An 18611-nucleotide genomic window follows, 5' to 3' on the forward strand; every position below is an offset into this window, starting at 1 on the left:
CGGCCACACTGCTGCTGACAGTTTTTTTCCTGAGCAACCCTCCCCACCCCCAAAAAAGTTTTACTTTTATCTGTGGAATTCTCTGCCAGCCTCGGCCTGGAAACCTGGGTGGACCCTGAGGACAGGTGTCAGATCTGGCCTTTGGGAGGTGGCCCAAACCGACAGTTATTGGCAGCATAAAGCTGTGACCTTCAATGAACTTCAATTTGAGGTTTTATACAATTAGGGATTCCCTCCCCACTCCTTTTTTGAAGGAGGGAGTGAAAGCATGCCAAAAGATGAGTTTCAAAATAGAAAAATCAGCACTTGAATTATGAAACCCTCCCAACTCAACAAAGAACTGTTAAAAGTAGCCAAATGGAAATTATCAGGGTTTTGTGGGCACATGCACAACTATTAAACATAAGAATCAGAACTTCAAGGTAGGGAGGAGGGGAGAATAAAAAGCAGGAGCAGAAAAAGAGGAGTAGAACAGGGCCCAGCCAAAGACCCATTTTCTCAGAAGGGCCCCTCTTGGTACTAAACTCTTTCATGGGGGGCACCCAGGCTGGAGAAAAGCAGAGGGTTACACAGAACATTTAGCAGACTTAACATTGGATTAAACACACTACTGCAAGTTTCAACAAATGTTCATGGCATACGTAAAAAACACATTTACAACAAGAAAGAAGAGAGGCACCTGGAGACATCTGACACTGGGCATGCTCTGCAGGCAACTCAGTGCGCACATGCTCTCTACCAGGTTGGCGCAGCCTAGCCACAAAGACCTTGGCACAGAACACTGCAGGATGACAAAAAGGAAGGAAGAGAAGAAGCAGTTAGAGGCCGCAACAAATCACTCCTTCACACAGGCAACTTGAATGTTAGTTGGGCAGGGGATGCACCCGTGGCAGTTTGGAGGTCAGGGGTGGTGGTCCTAGACAACTTACTGAAACCCTGGGAGAGGGCCCACTTTCTGTCCTACAGAAAGGAGGTTTCTGCTGCCAACCGCGAATTCCTCAGGACACAGTGAACAGAATCAAGAGGGAGAGAGAGAATGTTTAAATGGAAACCCACTAGAGGGAACTGTGAAAGTTGAGCGCACAAGATTAGGGGTGAGATTGTGACTATAACTTCATAAAAGTAACGGTTTCTAGTCTGCATCATAGAATTATAACTCCCATCATTACCATCACTTACTATGTGCCTGGGACTTTAAACGTGTTTTCTAATTCCCACACCACAGTAAAGAAACTGAGGCTCAGAGGTTAAATCATTTGCACAAGGACACACAGCAAAGGAGTGGAAAGCCAGAATTTCAAATCTTCGTTTGTCTGCTATTAAACCCACATGAATTCTACAAGACTATGATGCTTCTGTTGTAAATTCACCTGAATTTTTATCATGTAGATACAGTTTTGCACTTCCCTAAATAAAAATCACAGGACATCTACAGACATAAGGCAAAAGGAATAAGAAAGATGAGTGATAGATTGATAGACACAGGCAATAAAAGAGCTGATTAAAAACACATCTGATTTTCAGTGACACCCACACCTCTGCCCTCCAAAGAAAAAACTTTGGAATATGATGATATTGATTTTAGACTTTGTTTACAAAGTTCATTTGACACAAGTAAGAATTTAAAGGTTTGTTTCATTTACCCATTCCCATTCTCTTTCAAAAACTTGCTGGTTTTAAGGGAATTAAGAAAAAAGGGAAATATAAAAATAAATATAGGCATTGTGGCTAGTATTTTTAAGCCATTAGATTATATACTGTATTCAATAAGTACTTTTTTGGCAGATCTAAGGTCAATGAATTCACTGTGGCAAAAACAACCATGCAAAAAAAAAAAAAAAAAATTTTTTTTTAACTGAAGGTGGGTGTTTGGATTCAACCAAAATACTCCAGAAGTCTTAGACTCAACATCATAAACTTGTTTACCCTAGCTATAATTAGGATGGTCAGACATCCTCATTTTCCTTGGACAGTCCAGGTTTACACTTGTTGTCCCAGAATAACTTTCATTCTCAGAAGTGTTCTGGTTTAGGAGACAAATTCTGTGGTCACCCCAATTATATTATAAACAAAGTCAGCTATGCTTGAAACCAAATAGACCTGGGCTCCTATCCAGCATCTGCCACTAACTAGCTACATCTCACCTACAATTTAGCTAGAGTATTGAGATTATTTAGAAAAGGCATTTAAAGAATACAACACCAGAGGAACCAAACAGAATAAAAACTTGAGCAGCTTTTTGGTAACAACAAAAATGCCATACATTTCCAACATGTGCCTCAACTCCAAAGTTTACCAGAGACAATACAGAAATCTATCACTGATACTACAGGCACACATTTTGTTACCCCAACCCTTTTGCAGAGTGCCACAAAAGATGCTGAATAAATATTTGTATAATAAAAATAGCTGCCATTTATCAAGTCCTTCTCATACACTAAACAGCTGACATAGTAAACCCTTACAAGAGTTTTACTCTTTTAAGGGAGGTATGATTCCATTTTACAGATGAGGAATCTGAGGATCAGCAAAGGAGCACTTAATTTACTGAAATAGCAACTTGTTCAAGGTACAAGAAAACAAGGGCTATGGGGCGTCTGGATGGCTCAGTCGGTTAAGCCTCGGACTTTGGCTCAGGTGGTGATATCAAGGTTCCTGAATTCGAGCCCCACGTCAGGCTCTGTGCTGACAGCTCAGAGCCTGGGGCCTGTTTCTCTCTCTGCCCCTCCCCTGCTCACTTGCTTGCTCGCGCTCTCTCTCTCTCTCTCTCTCTCAAAAATAAACCTTAAAAAAAAAAGCTAACACAAGAAAACAAGGGCTAACTGGTGGCAAAATTAGGACTAGAAGTTAATCCTGCCTGACTCTAAGCAAACTCATTTTCCTTCCACTAAAACTATTCAGAGATATCTAGTAAATGCTTATTAAAAGAATACTTACATCAGCATGCATCAGAAGTAGATGGGCAGAGAAAAGACCCAGACACAATACATTTGTACACACTGCTTACATCAATTATTTAAATTAAATAAACTCAATATCCCCATAGTTCAATTTAAGTTTCCTTTTTGGAATCTTTAACCAAATCACAGAATCACTTAGATCTGAGTATACAGTTTAAGGATTACACTTGGATTCAGCAATTGATACCAAATTAACACCAAAGCTCACCAAAGCTCACCAGCAAACCAATTTTCATTTATTCCACAAAAAATAGGTTCCAGAGCTCGCAAGGTTTAATATGTATTTGACTCAAAGAGTAAAACTATGAAGGCCTAAGAATACTATACCCTGATCAGATTCTGCTAATGCCTTGGGATCCAAAACTTAAAAAAAGGTGGGGGGGGGGGGGGGGAAGGAGACACATTTTCACATTTAATAAACCAAAGAATCACAAAGAACTGGAAGACAATTTAGTCCATACTTCCACCCATAATTTTAGAAGAAACTAAAGCCCAAAAAGAAAAATAATGATCTTCCCAAGGTTAGGAAACCGTCAAATGACCTAATACTTAAAAATGTATGGAAAACAATGTAAAGAAAATTTCCTGAGAAGTTAACTTCAAAATATTAACCATTTAGTACTGTTTTTAAAAGTTTGATATTGAAATTGTACATTCAGGGAAATATAAGGACACTTTCAAGATCTAATTTCCAAGAATTTACCTTTATAACATCTATGAAGGACATTGTGGGATACAGAGAGTAATGCCAGTATTTATTAAAGGTATTAGAACTGCTTTATTTTCACTCTTAATTACCTTGAAGCTAAGAGACCAACCACAGTGCTGAAAAAGTCTTTACTCAACAGAAAATGCCACTCTAGAAAATACACCCATTTTTAATAAGGATGTACCTGCTAGTCTAAACAAGGTTCCTCTTAAGTGTAGTGACCAAAAAGACATTGGCGTAATTTGAAAACAATGGATAAAACTAAAAGTTCCACATTTATCAACCTAAGAGCATTAAAATGCAGCTAGGACCACAGGAGTAACTGATTCTTGAAGATTCCAATCTAAAATTTAGGGACGTGGATAGAAACCTATGTTGACTATTACGGAATAACTATTATCTATCATTCTTCAACAGAATAAAGATTTCTTCCTGTGAGCTATATTCAAAATGTATAGACTATTGTCTTTTTTTTTTTTTTTTAAGATTATTGGTTTCTCTATAAACTTAAGGAACACTATCTGATTATTAAAATATATCTCAAGAAGTTACCCTAACACTGTGGGTATTTACCGATTTTAACAAATGCTTATTGACCTACTTATTAAGCCAACAGCAATACAAACTAAGCCTCTTTCCTCTTGAGACTTTAGCCTCAAGCTCAAGAGAAACCCACTGGGTCACAATGGGAACACTTAACAGAGGCTTTTTAGGGGTAGAAAACCCCCAAGAAATGTTTGCTCTAATTTCACATTTAGCTATTTGCAATGACTAGTATACTAATTAGGATTATCCATAAAGAATAAGAAATGATTCACAAAGTGTTCTAATATTAACAGCAAATACTCAATTAGATTGATTATATTTGCAGTTCTATAGCCAAAGAAAATAGCAGTAGTCAAGGGAACAGAGAATGTTTATTAATTTTGTCATATCCACTGTATAATCAAAAACCAAAATCAAGGGCGCCTGGGTGGCTCAACCGGTTAAGCGTCCAACTTCAGCTCAAGTCATGATCTCACAGTTCGTGAGTTCAAGCCCCGCATTGGGCTCTGTGCTGACAGCTCTGAGCCTGGAGCCTGCTTCAGACTGTGTCTCCCTCTCTCTCTCTGCCCCTCCCCCTTCACATGCACGCGCACGCTCTCTCTCTCTCTCTCTCTCTCTCTCTCTCTCAAAAATAAATAATCATCAAAAAAAATTTTTTAAAAATCAGGGCCATCATGGTGAGAAATACCGTAAGTAAGTAAAGACAAGAAGAATAACAGCTTTTGGCATTTTTCAAAAGCAAAAAGTTATTAAAAGAGGTAGGAGAGAAATGTCCTAGTCTCTCTTCCTATTGCCATAGGAACCACAAATCAAAAGGAAAAAGTAGCTGCAGGCACCTTGTCTTCTAATTGGCTGGCTTGAAGGAGAACTCACAAAAGCTAACTTTGGTCTGTTTCTAGATGGGATTGTTTTGAATATCCTGCCCTGATTCCTTCTCAAAGAGGCAATTCTTTTAAAAGCTACCCAAAGAGGTATTTTATGTCAATGGTCTCTCTAATGTCACTCTGATTCAGATGTATGCCTCATTTTCTACATTTTTATAAATATATATTTAGGGGTTTTCTATAAATCCTCTAATTTTTTTTCTTTAAACCACCTCCCACAGAATCATTACCAGCCTCATCTAACTCCTATCATCATGCTTGGGATAACCAATAGAGTAGCTTAAATACTATTTTGTTCAACAAACAACTTATATCTGCAGACAGAAAAGCAATTAAGAAATTCTCTCTTGTCCGGGAGTTCAAAGGAGGGAATTTTGAGAATGTGCAGTGTAACACACACACACACACACACACACACACACACACACACACACACACAAATAGATTTAACCCGCCCAAAGGAGAAGGATGCCTAAACTAAGCCATAAAGGATGAGTAGGAGGCAGCCAGGGTAAAAAGAGAAAGAAAGACATTCCAGGCAGAATAAATAGCATAAGCAGAGCCAAAGAGCTAAGAAATGGCACATCCTACTCAAAGATCTGCAATTAATTTAGCATTACTGAAGTATTTCAGTACGAGATGGGGAAAGCGGAAAGGCCAAATCACAGAGGTCTTTCATAAACCCTTCTATCAAACTTGGACTTCATCCTGTAGGACAACAGCTCTCATACTGTGTGCTGTATAACTCACCAGTAAGCAACCAAAACTCCCCAAGTGTGCGGTCCAATTCTTTATCAACATGTGCAAGTTTTTTTTTTCCAGCAACTCGGCATACATACTGTTTCAAACACATCTGTCAAAGGGATAGAAGCAGAACATGCAACATACTGGCAAGGGTGGGGGTAAGGTTCTTAGACTCAAAGGTGGGGACAAAGCAGAATATCAAGCCAAAGCCAAGCCAACTCAAGCCAGCATGAGAGAAAGATCTATGTTTTCAGGAACATGTGGGAAGCATCTGCCACATGCAAGAATGGAGAAAAAAGAATTCTGCTCAATAGTAACCCAAATAAAGAGATAAAGAGAGGAAGTCAATGGTACAAAAACCATGTATGTTTTTATAGATATTGTGAAATAAGAGCGTTTTGATTTTTTAATGCCTTCGAGTGAGACATCAAAAACTTTAGAGTTCAAAACACTGCTAGAGTCAATGAGGAGACAACTGTTAAACCGTTTTAAGCAGAGAGGAACGACTCCTGGCAGCTGGAGAGAAGCATGTTGAAGAGAAGTTAGAAACAGAAGTCTCTTGAAGAACCTACAAGACAGTCTCTCGTTTTTATTTTACAACCAATACAAAGTTCTTCCAGCCAGGCTGCAAAGAGTGGATACAAGGGCCAGCACTTACCTTTGGAAGTACATGCCTACAGTCAATTTTCATAACCCAGTCTAGGTTCTTTTTTTCCTAATAAAATTTCCACTATGCCCTACTGATAGGACAGGATATAAAACAGAGAGTGCCATGATAATGAAATGAGGGCTACCAAATAACAGAAGTGAAATAAAAGCTCCATTTTATGGTTACCATTTGGCCATGACACTCTCCACTGGGAATCTCTATCCAGGAGTGGGGATTTGGTCCTGAAGAATCATACAATAGGCAGGCTCAAGGAGATTACCTAACTCTCTCTCTAAACATGGATGTGAAAGCTACAGAGTATCCATTCTTTCAGTTGGAGGCTGTCCTTACCTCAAAGCAAATAAAGCAAGTATTAAAAGTCATCCAAATTAGGAACTATCCTTATTGTGTCCGAATTCTCAGACTACTGCTTTTCAAGCAGCAGCAGCTGTAATGAAAACAGAACCACAGAAAGCTTTTTTTTTTTTTTTTTTAATTTTTTTTTTCAACGTTTTTTATTTATTTTTGGGACAGAGAGAGACAGAGCATGAACGGGGGAGGGGCAGAGAGAGAGGGAGACACAGAATCGGAAACAGGCTCCAGGCTCCGAGCCATCAGCCCAGAGCCCGACGCGGGGCTCGAACTCACAGACCGCGAGATCGTGACCTGGCTGAAGTCGGACGCTTAACCGACTGCGCCACCCAGGCGCCCCTAGAACCACAGAAAGCTTTTAAAAGCACCCCCTAAGATTCAAAACCTAGGCTTCTACTGTTAAAATGTTTGACAGCAAACTACAAGAGCGAACTCCCACCAAAAATTGTATTACTTTTAAAACCAAGAACGATAATTCAGTAATCAGGTTGTAGAATAAAAGTTAACTCACGATTTAAAGGCATCCACCAAAGCCCTTTGAAGAACTGAATACTAGTCCAATGCCTCCATGTGTGAAAGACTTTCTTTTCCTTATAATGATATTTTATTATAGCAGAATTTGATGGTATAAACTATATGACATAACTAAGAAAGTTACTGCTTTAATTGTTAACAACTGTATGGTAGAACTCCGTATTTATAAACAATATACCACAGAGCATCTTCAGGCTGGGATATATGTGAAAAGAAGAAAAGGGTATGAGGAAGAGGCCACAGTGGAAGGAGGAAGAAAAAAAAAAAAGAAGGGTGAGGAAACCTGATACTATCTGCAAGTTTTAGAGCTTCAAATTTAAACAAACAGCAGTGAAATCAGGACTCAAAGCCAGAGCCCAGACTTTCCTTAAACCCTACAATAATTTTAAAAACAAATATTTTAATGTCCAGGAAATGATCTCATCTTGAATGATTATCTAAAATGAGAGACCAGATCTTGCAGCTAATAAAATTAAAATAGATCTTTGCAGATTTATCTTTGGTAGACAGATGAAGGTAATTTTTCTTTTTGAATTTTTATTCATTCATATTTTCTGATTTTTCTCCAATGAACATCGAGCACTTATGATAACAGTTTAACACTACATTGCATAATTTTAAGTGATGTTTTATTTTGTTTAATTGTAAGTTGTTATACATTATAAACAGTAATTTGACAACTTAAATAAAAACAAATTCTTTTCCCAAGAATGAGTTAAGTCCATTTTTAACAACTGTAGTTTACAGTTGTGTTAAGATGCTGGAATGGTAGGGGCGCCTGGGTGGCTCAGTCGGTTAAGCGGCCGACTTCGGCTCAGGTCATGATCTCGCGGTCCATGAGTTCGAGCCCCGCGTCGGGCTCTGTGCTGACAGCTCAGAGCCTGGAGCCTGTTTCAGATTCTGTGTCTCCCTCTCTCTGACCCTCCCTGTTCATGCTCTCTCTCTGTCTCAAAATATAAATAAATGTTAAAAAAAAAAAAAAAAATTAAAAAAAAAAAAAAGATGCTGGAATGGTAGAAAAATATTTTTTACCTAGTGACCCTCAGAAATAGCAGTACACCTCAAAATGCTAGCACCTTATTCACGAGTGACTCCATAGGTAAAAAGGCATCCTTGTCCACTTAACAACTACCACCCAGCATTCAAAAATGTCCCCAGGTTTTTCAGAGCTCTCACAGAAGCTGGAAAGGGGGATTAGATATATGAATGGGGGGAGCAAAATCTCTGTCCTAAGCAGCATGACAGAGAACAGGATGTAACAAAGTCATCTACTTCCGGCAAAGCCACAAGGGTCCTCAGTTGTACTAGGCCCAGTATCAGATTCAGCTGCCAAGAAGGAACAGTCTCCCCCAGCAAGCTCCAGGTCGGATCAGTCTGAACCCAATCCCAATGCGGTTTATCCAAGATCCACAAATCCTGAGACAGGAGAGAATTAAACAGTAAGATTAAGTACATCTGAGCCTTTGTCAATTAGCATCTGTGGTCCAATAAGGAAGCTTATTCAGGACTAGGGGAGACCACCAAACTACAAGCTTAACCTCATTTTCAATGAAAGTGATAAATGTAAATGAAAATTTACCAAAAAAGGATAAAGTGGGAGGGGGATGCACATTCATATTTTCAAAGTGCCTACTATGTGCCACACACTGTATTGTGATCTCATTAACTCTCATACCACCTCTGGCCAGACAGGTACCTTAGCTTTGAAGAGGAAGAAACTGGGGCGCGTGGGTGGCTCAGTCACAGTCTCACGGCCAGTGAATTCAAGCCCCGCGTCAGGCTCTGTGCTGGCAGTTCAGAGCCTGGAGCCTACTTCGAATTCTGTGTGTGTCTCTCTCTCTGCCTCTCTCCTACTCACACTCTGTCTCTCTCTCTCAAAAAATAAACATAAAAAGTAAAAAAAAAATAAAGAGGAAGAAACTGAAGACAAGACACAGCAAATAATTGGCGAGAGGTCAAAAGTGCAGATTTGCAATTCTATCTGACTCCAAAATCCCTGCTTTCTTCCCTAAAATATACTGCCTCTCATCTCCTTTGCTTGCCATTAAACTCCCTGGAGCAGCAATTTCCTCTAATCTACTTGCAAATTTTATCTTCTTGTTACCCATCTATACAACCTCTCCTGTGCAACTTATCAATACATACTCAATACTTGAAAAACAGGTACATCATTGTCTCAGCAATTTCAAGTGTGGAAAATTAAATTATGGACAAAAATAAAGACATGTCCAAAAATACAGCTAAGAATATGTTCATCACATCACTGTCATTACAGCAAAGGAAAAAATGCCCAACAATAGAGATTGGTTATATGAACTACAGACCGTCCAGAAGACAGAATATTATGTGTCCACCAAATAAAAATCCTGTTGTAGGAGTATATTTATTGACCCAGAAGGAAGTTTACAATATATGGAAAGTTAAAATACACTGAAAAAGTTCAAGAAATATGAAGTGAATAAAGGCTACAAATCAGGACTTTCGTAATGATCCCATTTTTACTTAATAAAACATAAAATATATATAAAATATCCAGAAGTAAATACAGATGATGTTTACTTTACTTTCTCTTTCTTTCTTTTTTTTTGGTCCACTATAGATTTTCAGATGCAGTTGACCGACAATGGGCAACACAGTACTCCGGTTTCTCAATCCTCTCTTCCAGGCCACCTCCAAACACAGGAACTGGCACTTCCCCACTGTTACTTACGGAACTGGTCATCGCAACCTGTCCCCCTGATTCTGGCCTATTACCCTTCAATGAAGGTGGAGAACAGGTGGGGTTAAGCTAGGTCTCAGAATTTAGCTGCACTCTGAGATAACAAATACACTAACCTAAATTCATTTCAATGCCTGAGGCTTCTAGACAGCTAACTAAGGGAACTCAGCAAAAAAAAAAACAAAAAACAAAAAACAAAAAAAACTCTTAAGTACAGGTGTTTTGTCTTATAACGCTGCCACCTCCATATATCCGACAACCCATACTCCATAACATCTGAGAGGACTTCCGGGTAAGAGACCTAAAACCTCACCTCATGTTTTCGACATCATCTGAGACCTGCGGGACACCTGATTTCATTATCTACACCAGAGCACCAAACCCCACTCTGAGTTAATCCAACTTCCCATTCCAAACATAGGGGTTGGCTGCATCCCTTCCTAGTCCTATCAACTCTCACAAGCCAAAAAAACTTTAATCAGAGAACTTGTGAACATGTCTGCACAACAAGGTCTGACTGCTATATGACATACTGAATCAAAATCCTTGACCTATTTTTATGAGAGTGCAAAGTTCAACATGTTTCTAAAAGACCATTAGAACATACAGAAAGGGAAAACTTTTTTCCCTGATATAATGGATATTCTCATTTTTTTCTAGGAAGAGATATCATTTTCAGGAAGATGATGTGACTTATATCTACTCTCAATGGGTCTGACTCAATTACAGTCAGACCATACCACAATCATATTGGAACTTTTTCATTTTAAACTGATTATTTATTCAAAAAGGCTTACTGAGCATACCAGTACACTAACTGCCTCAATAGACACAAGAATTCTCAAAACTAAATATTCTGGTATTAAAATTATTTCTGGAAATAAAGCTATACTCCTTCCCAGTTCACTAAAGAAGACAGCTAAATTCCTAAAGAAGAATAAATATTTTAAAGAAATGCAGTTTCACAGCTTTTAAGAGTATTAAAACTTAAACCCTACTAACTAATGGTATTTTAAAAACACCAAAATACAAAAAAAAAACAAAACAAAAAAACAACCTTCCAAAGACTTTCAAAGCTTTCACCATCTAATATGCTTCCTGTTTCATTAACTCTGAAAAAGCATCTATAGAATGAAAGTCGGTCCTACAAAGAAATCTTTTCAATTCAGACCTTACACCCTTTAAACAAGCCCTCTAATATTTTCTAAACACTGCTGATTTCTCAAATATATACTTACTTTCAGAGACCTAACCAGCCAAGTTAGTAGAGTCTCAGTGTTTAAAACTTTATACATACACAAACACAATCAACTGTGTATTGACTGACTTAGAAAACAATGGTAATTGGGGCGCCTGAATGGCTCAATTGGTTAAGCGTTTGACTTTGGATCTCAGCTCAGGCCATGGTCCCAGGGTCATGGGATTGAGCCCGAGTTGGGCTCTGCCCTGACAGCACAGAGCCAGCTTGGAATATTCTCTCCTCTCCTCTCCTCTCCTCTCCTCTCCTCTCCTCTCCTCTCCTCTTCTCTTCTCTCTCTCTCTCTCTCCCTCCCTCTCCCCCCCCCCCTTTTCCCTCTTGCACACTCCCACTCTCTCTCAAAATAAATTTAAAAACTTAAAAAAAAAAGAAAACAATGGCAATCAAAATTTTGCTTCTTTAGCTAGGAAGAGCACAAAGAGTTGTCAAAGCTAACCTATAAAGGGTCACATTTTATCATCCCTTAATTACATTTATAGCAAACTTTACACTTGCTCTAGTTTCTCATGTAGTCCATTGTCCTCATATCCTAGGCTGACCTTGGTTTCAAATAAGAATGAAGTTATGTGCCTCACAATCCACTGGGCCCTGCGAACAAATGAATCTGTCTTTCAGCCAGGGGCTAGGGCTGCCTTAGTGAAGGATTCCTGCTGCTTGCTGCACAGCAAGGATGTCTTTGATTCCCTTCACACTGTCTGTTTCCTGCAGGCAACTGGGTAAGGAGAGTTCTCGCTGCTTGAAGCCAGAGATTTCATTATATTCTGGAGCTGAAAGGGACTCTACAGAGCATTCTGTCCATCTTCTTAAAATGCTTTTCTAGCCTAAGTCCTCTAAATCTCTCACATTGTGCTTTTGGTGCACATCCTCTTGAAAGCACCTAGTCTCAACAGCAGATAATTACTGCTGAACACATGCTCCAGTAAGGTCAACCTGTACGTTTCAGACTCTTTTTGCAGGAGTACATATGAACATGGGTAGACGGTAGCACTCTGGGAGTCCTCACACAAAGTAATGAAGTCAAGATGGAAAGCCCAAATATAAGTTTAAGAGATACTGGACTTCTTTGTTCAACTCCACTGTTTTAATAACTTTATGAATGACTCAGCTATACGCAATCAGCCAAGATGTTCTACAAAGCACAGAACACAGATGTCGCCATCATAATAAATTTTTCATTAACTCTGAGAGAATACAGAATTGAGAGGAAGATCAGAAAACAAATCTCAAAGGAACATTTCCTGCTGCATTTAAGAGGGAAAAAAAAATCCACAAGCCACATTTCTTTTAACTGGTGAGTTAAAATTCTACAAAGAAACAACAGAAACAGCTACCAAGATTGGGATGTAAATAAAAAAAGGCTCAAAGGGTGATATTACTCTGATGTTGAAAATAATCAAATTCCCAAGCCAAAAACTGGTCTATAAACCACAGGAAAATCTTAAAGTCATCAATTTTCTTTTAAAAAGTATACTTCATTTCCAGGAGTGTCTGGCTGGCTCAGTCGGTAGAGCATGCAACTCTTGATCTCAGGGTTGTAAGTTCAAGCCTCATGTTGGATGTAGAGATTACTTAAAAATAAAATCTTTAAGTGGCACCTGGGTGGCTCAAATCAGCTGAGTGTCCAACTCTTGATTTCAGCTCAGGTCATGATCTCACAGTTTGTGAGTTCAAGCCCTGCATATGGCTCTGCACTGACAGCTTGGAACCTACTTGGGATTCTCTGTCTTCCTCTCTCTCTCTGTCTCTGCCCCTCCCCACTCGCTCCCTCTCAAAAATAAACATTTACAAAAATAAAATCTTCAAATAAAAACAAAAATAAAAATTATAGTTTATTTCCAAAATAACTGTTATATTTCCATAATAACATAAAAATAGAGAATTCTACAAGCAACTGGAAAGGCAATTTACCAATTTACAATGTGATATTTTGGGGGCACCAGGGTTGCTCAGTCGGTTAAGCATGGGACTTTGACTCAGGACATGATCTCATAGTTCATGAGTTCGAGTCCCACATCAGGCTCTGCCATCAGCACAGAGCACACTTTGGATCCTCTGTCCCCCTCCAACTTTGCCCCTCCCCCCCACTCTCTCTCTCAAAAATAAATAAACATTAAAAACTTTACAATGTAATATTTTTAAGTCCTTATAGTGCCTGTTCATAGTAGGAACTCCATAAATATTTGTTATCAAATAATTAACATGGAAAGTCCAGAAAGTTTACATGCAGGGCAAAAACCTGACTCAGGGGCCAGAGAAGAATGTGCTATAATTTTAAGGGACTGATGGTGACACTTTGTTTTCTGCCCATATCTCTTAATCACAGCGATGAATTCAGAGGTGGGCACATGTTCTGCTTCGAATCCCAGGACCTCTATGGAAGCCACAAGAAAAGACATCTCTTTTCCCACTGAGCTTGAACATGAGACAATGAGAGCTGGAGGTGCTGATGAGGCCCTCCTCATGCTACCACAAGGGAGAGTGTGGAGATGGGTCACCAGGAGGTATCACTTCGCGTCTGAGGAAAAAACCTGAGTCCGTAACTACCTCTACATTTTTCGTATTACAAATTCTGTGTTTTGGCTTAAGCCAGATTTAAGTAGGATTTTCGGCCACTTTAACTGGAAAAAACGGAAGAAACCTGAACTATTTAGTGTGAATACAACAGGCAAAACTCAAAAAAGATATTTGATATGGCCAAAGTTATAAAGACACCATATTCTGCTGGTGAAACATTCTTAAATTCTTATTTTCTTTCCTATGAAGTCACACTTTATTCTACTAATAAACAAAGGTTTTCAAAACTAAATGTCCCAAGAATATCTCATTCGTGTTCTACGACAGAGACTAGAGAACAAAAAACCTATATAACAGGATAAACGAATCAAAACTGTAAGAAAACTGTACAAAGAAGGCACAACAGAAAAAAATGAGTCCTGATTTTCTAATGAGCTCTGAAACCAAACACTGAGAAACCTGACCCACATCTTAGCAGGCACTTCATTCCAAATAAGCAATGAGACTGGCATTACTGAGTACAAACACCAAATAAATAAATAACCCTGGGGAAAGTAATATATTTGTCATCTAAAAATACAAAATTCCTGCAAACTGCTACAAAGAACACTATCCACAAGCAGAGCCTAATCTGTGCCCCTCCTATGACAACTGATCTTATTCTGTGCATTTTTACATAACTTTACTCCTTCCTTCATCTTATTTTCCTACATTTATTTTTTCTTTCATCTTCATTTTCCCATTTATTTTGTTTTTATGTTCCTACAATGTATGTGTCATTGTAATCATTCAAATTCTTTTTTTTAAAATAAAGTTTAAGTATATACTAACAGTAGCAAAAGTCATTACATATCTGAATTGGGAAAAGGAGAAGGTTAAAAATAAAAACCTACAAGAATAATACTCTAATACTGATGGTCAATACCATAAATTGTGTCATCATCGTCCTTGGCAAAATTGACAACTACATGTAGACACGCCTGCCACCATACTGCTCCACTACCTACCATCAATAAATGATGCAATTTTTTTTTAATTATACAATTTTTAACTCAGAAAAATGTACATGCATGAGAGTCCTAGGTTTCTTCAAAACTCAGCTAACTTGGAAAGAACAGAGAATATCACAAAAATAAGAAAGCGCCATGGCACAGGAGAGCAAGCACGGGTTGTGTTGTCTTTTGTTTTTTAACTAATACAGAATACACTGAACCTGAATCCAACAAACCTCTGGATTTAGCTACCAATTTGCAAGAAATACCAAGAAGAGAATATGTAGACCTAAAGAGGATATAATCAGCAAAATCCAGAATTTTTAAAGTTACACACAACAAATGACCAACCCAGTTCTTTAATAAATACACGACAAGAAAAAAAAAAATGGGAGAGGCAATTTTTATAGATTAAAAAAATTTAAGAGACTATTAACTATATGCAAGGTGTGAACCAAGTCTGGCCCCTAAACTGAAAAAAACAATTATTAAAAAACCGGGGCGCCTCGGTGGCGCAGTCGGTTAAGCGTCCGACTTCAGCCAGGTCACGATCTCGCGGTCTATGAGTTCAAGCCCCGCGTCAGGCTCTGGGCCGATGGCTCAGAGCCTGGAGCCTGTTTCCAATTCTGTGTGTCTCCCTCTCTCTCTGCCCCTTCCCCGTTCATGCTCTGTCTCTCTCTGTCCCAAAAATAAATAAAAAACGTTGAAAAAAAAATTTTTTTAAAAATAAATAAATAAAATAAATAATAAAAAACCATTTATGAGAAAAACAAGATAATTCAATAGAGGGCAATACAATATACCTGACCAAAATTCCTCAGAACTGTCAACATTATCAAGAACAAAATCTGAGAAATTGACACAGCCAAGAAGAGCCTGAGGACACATGACCACTGAATGTTAAGATAGCATCCTGGATGGGATCCTGGAGCAAAAAAAGGACGTGAGGTTAAAAAAAAAAAAAAAAAAAAAAAAAAAGCTAAGGATACTTGCATAAACTATGGACTGTAGTTAATAATAAAACATCGATATTAGTTCATTAATTTTAACAAGTGTACCACACTGATGTAAGATGTTAATAGTGGGGGAAACTGCAAGGGGAGGGAAAATACATGAAATTCTGTACTGTCTGCTCAATTTTTCTGTAAATCTAAAATTATTCTAAAAAATTAAGTTTATTAATTCAAAAATTATTTCTGAGACAAGTAGGCAAATATAAACAGACTATTTGATAGCAAGGAATATTGGTAATGTTTTAGGTATAATAATGGAATTGTGTGCTCTGTGTGTGTTTTTAACAATCTTTTGCTTTGTTTTTAAAGTCCTCCTCTTTTACAGATACATACTGAAGCATTCATGAATAAACAGATAAAGAGAAAAAGTTAAAAGGGTGGATTACAGGAACATTTCCCAAGGCTGAATATTCAAGGTGATTTTCAGTGGTACGTAAATGATGTTTTAATGTTTAATAGCCATAGACTTCAATATATATTATAAAAAATAACTAGAACACCAAACCCATGATTTCATAGATTTTAATTGCTTAGGTAGGTTTTCCCTACGAAAAAATTTACTGAGGCTAAACAAAAACAAAAACAAAAACAGAGGTGGGTTAAGATCCCAGGTTCAACACTGTGACTTTAAGTGAGTCGGCTATTTAGAGGGCTAGAGAGGACAGCCTGCTACATCCAAAGCAGGCACCCAATAAATATTAGCTCCTATGTTACTGATAAAAGCCAACCTAAAATTCCAACGAAGAAGTCACATACAGTAGGAAAGCCTGGAACTGAAGAGAATAATGAGGTAAGCAAGGAATGAGGGAGAGAAGAAAGCATGAGGGCTTACAAAGGCAGGAGGAGTCCAGGGTTTTCTCAGCCTTCTCTTCTCCATCTCTTCAAGCACCAATGCTGCTGCCCACCAAGAGCCTAGAGGCCCTGCGGCTCCTGAGGCTAACACTCCTCAAACGGAACTTAAGTGATAGCTGGAGGTGCAGTTTCTCAAATCAGCAGAAGAGTGTTTTTCTCTACACAAGAGAAAGAACACAATGCTTTGTAGACACCGCAGATAAACATAGATAAAACCCACTATGTGGCCTTCAGCAAAAAACAAAAACAAAAAACAAAAAACCTCTCTTCTCCAGTCTCAGTTTCCTCACATGCTAAAATGCAGAAAATAAGCCTACCTTTCACTCAAAGTTATAGAAGGTTAAAAGGAATAACAGATGTAAATCTGGCATTTAACAAGTGCTAGCTCCCTCCCTCATTACTTTGACAAGAAGATAGAGAACTCTTGAATACAAGAAGTTGGGATGAAATGACAAAAATGACAGTCAAGAATAGCTCTTAGATTGCATCGGTTTTAAACCACAATAGAGGAAAAGCATTCTGGGGTCAGAAAGTTTGGGAAATGTTGGGAAACAAATTATTAAAATGACAACTATTAAGTGAATTTCCAAGAGGAGATTATATGAGGAATTTACCCAATTTACTTGACCTAAGGAACCAACTCCCAGGAATAGTGATCCTATTACACAGACAGACAGACACACACACACACACACACACACACACACGGAAAGGGGAGGAGGAAAGAATCAGCAGTTACAACAGTTGACACATCCTTCAGAATGACAGCTTAAGTATTAGCAAAATAATCTGGAGAGATTAGAAGTCAATGACAGATTTAGAAATCTGGTTTAGAGGCAGAGGGAAAGAAGGGATGCTTTTTGACCCCTGAAAGGAGTTTCTAATGCCGACGGTTTAATCTTCAGGATCAAGTCATTTAAAATTAAGAGATGATACTGAAACTGGAAACACCAAGCATGTAAGGAACAAATACATTCATTTTTAAAGTGAATATAAACTTCTGATACAACGTGGTAATTCTCATTTGCCCTCCCAAATTTATTCCCTCATTCAACTGGGCAGCTATAGGGTATGCACTGTATGCTGGAAATATTCTATGAGCTGAATATGGCATGACAGACATGATCCTTGTCCCCATGAAGAGTACTTTCTAACAAAGGAGCTGTCTAGTGGGGGATTGTGCAATACATTTATCAAGTACGATTATGTTAACAGCAGCGAAGGAAAAGAAGTGAGTGCTAAGAATGTGACAAGGGAATCCAACCTGTAGGGGTACCTAGGCGACCCAGACACAACCCCTAAAGAACTGATGCTTGAAATCAGCTCTGAAGGACACGCAGAGGTTAATTATGCAAGAAAGGAGGAAAGGGTGAAGTTTCCCCAATAAAGAACTTGTTGGGTCAAGACACTAAAGGGGTGGGGGAATCACTGTAACTAAGTACAGAAAGCTAGAATGAAAAAGAACAAAACCAGACAAGACTTAGGAGGGAAACAAAGGTGTCAAGGTTGGGATTTCTGATTGGTGCAACTGAAATCATCAAAGCAATGTCAAAATAAAAGAGTCTACATTGGCACTGGAAACCTGGCTAGGATGCCCTGCACATATATAAAACATTTCAAGAAATTTCTATAAAATACAATAAAAAAAAAAAAAAAAACAGGAGTGGAAGTAGGGTTCACTGAATGTAAATAAACAGAAGCCTACCTAAAAAGTACATGAAATTCCCAGCAGAACCTCGCCTCCTAGCTCAAAGCAGGCTAGTAGGAAGGAGTGTCCTTGAGGCAGTGAGTGATCCCAAAGAGCTTCACAAAGAGCATCTGAAGCCAGGGTCTGGCCAGAGCAGGGACCAGCTTAAGCTCGCCAC

At 38.5% G+C, this 18611-nt stretch overlaps 1 protein-coding gene across 8 annotated transcripts in view; it reads right to left on the reverse strand.

Annotated features, from left to right (window-relative positions):
- Positions 1–18611, reverse strand: part of FBXW11 (F-box and WD repeat domain containing 11) — a 122599-nt gene that overhangs the window by 83729 nt on the left and 20259 nt on the right. For 3 of the 8 annotated variants that reach the window (XM_058723437.1, XM_058723429.1, XM_058723436.1), the window contains one exon: positions 680–781. The exons of 3 other annotated variants lie outside the window; for them this stretch is intronic. In XM_058723437.1, the coding sequence (XP_058579420.1) occupies positions 680–781 (102 nt within the window). Of the gene's footprint in view, positions 1–679; positions 782–16726; positions 16905–18611 lie in introns of those variants that run through there. 2 more of the 8 variants (XM_058723442.1, XM_058723439.1) reach the window with 1 other exon arrangement.

Source organism: Neofelis nebulosa, chromosome 1 (assembly GCF_028018385.1).
Source record: "Neofelis nebulosa isolate mNeoNeb1 chromosome 1, mNeoNeb1.pri, whole genome shotgun sequence".
Classification (NCBI taxonomy): domain Eukaryota; kingdom Metazoa; phylum Chordata; class Mammalia; order Carnivora; family Felidae; genus Neofelis; species Neofelis nebulosa.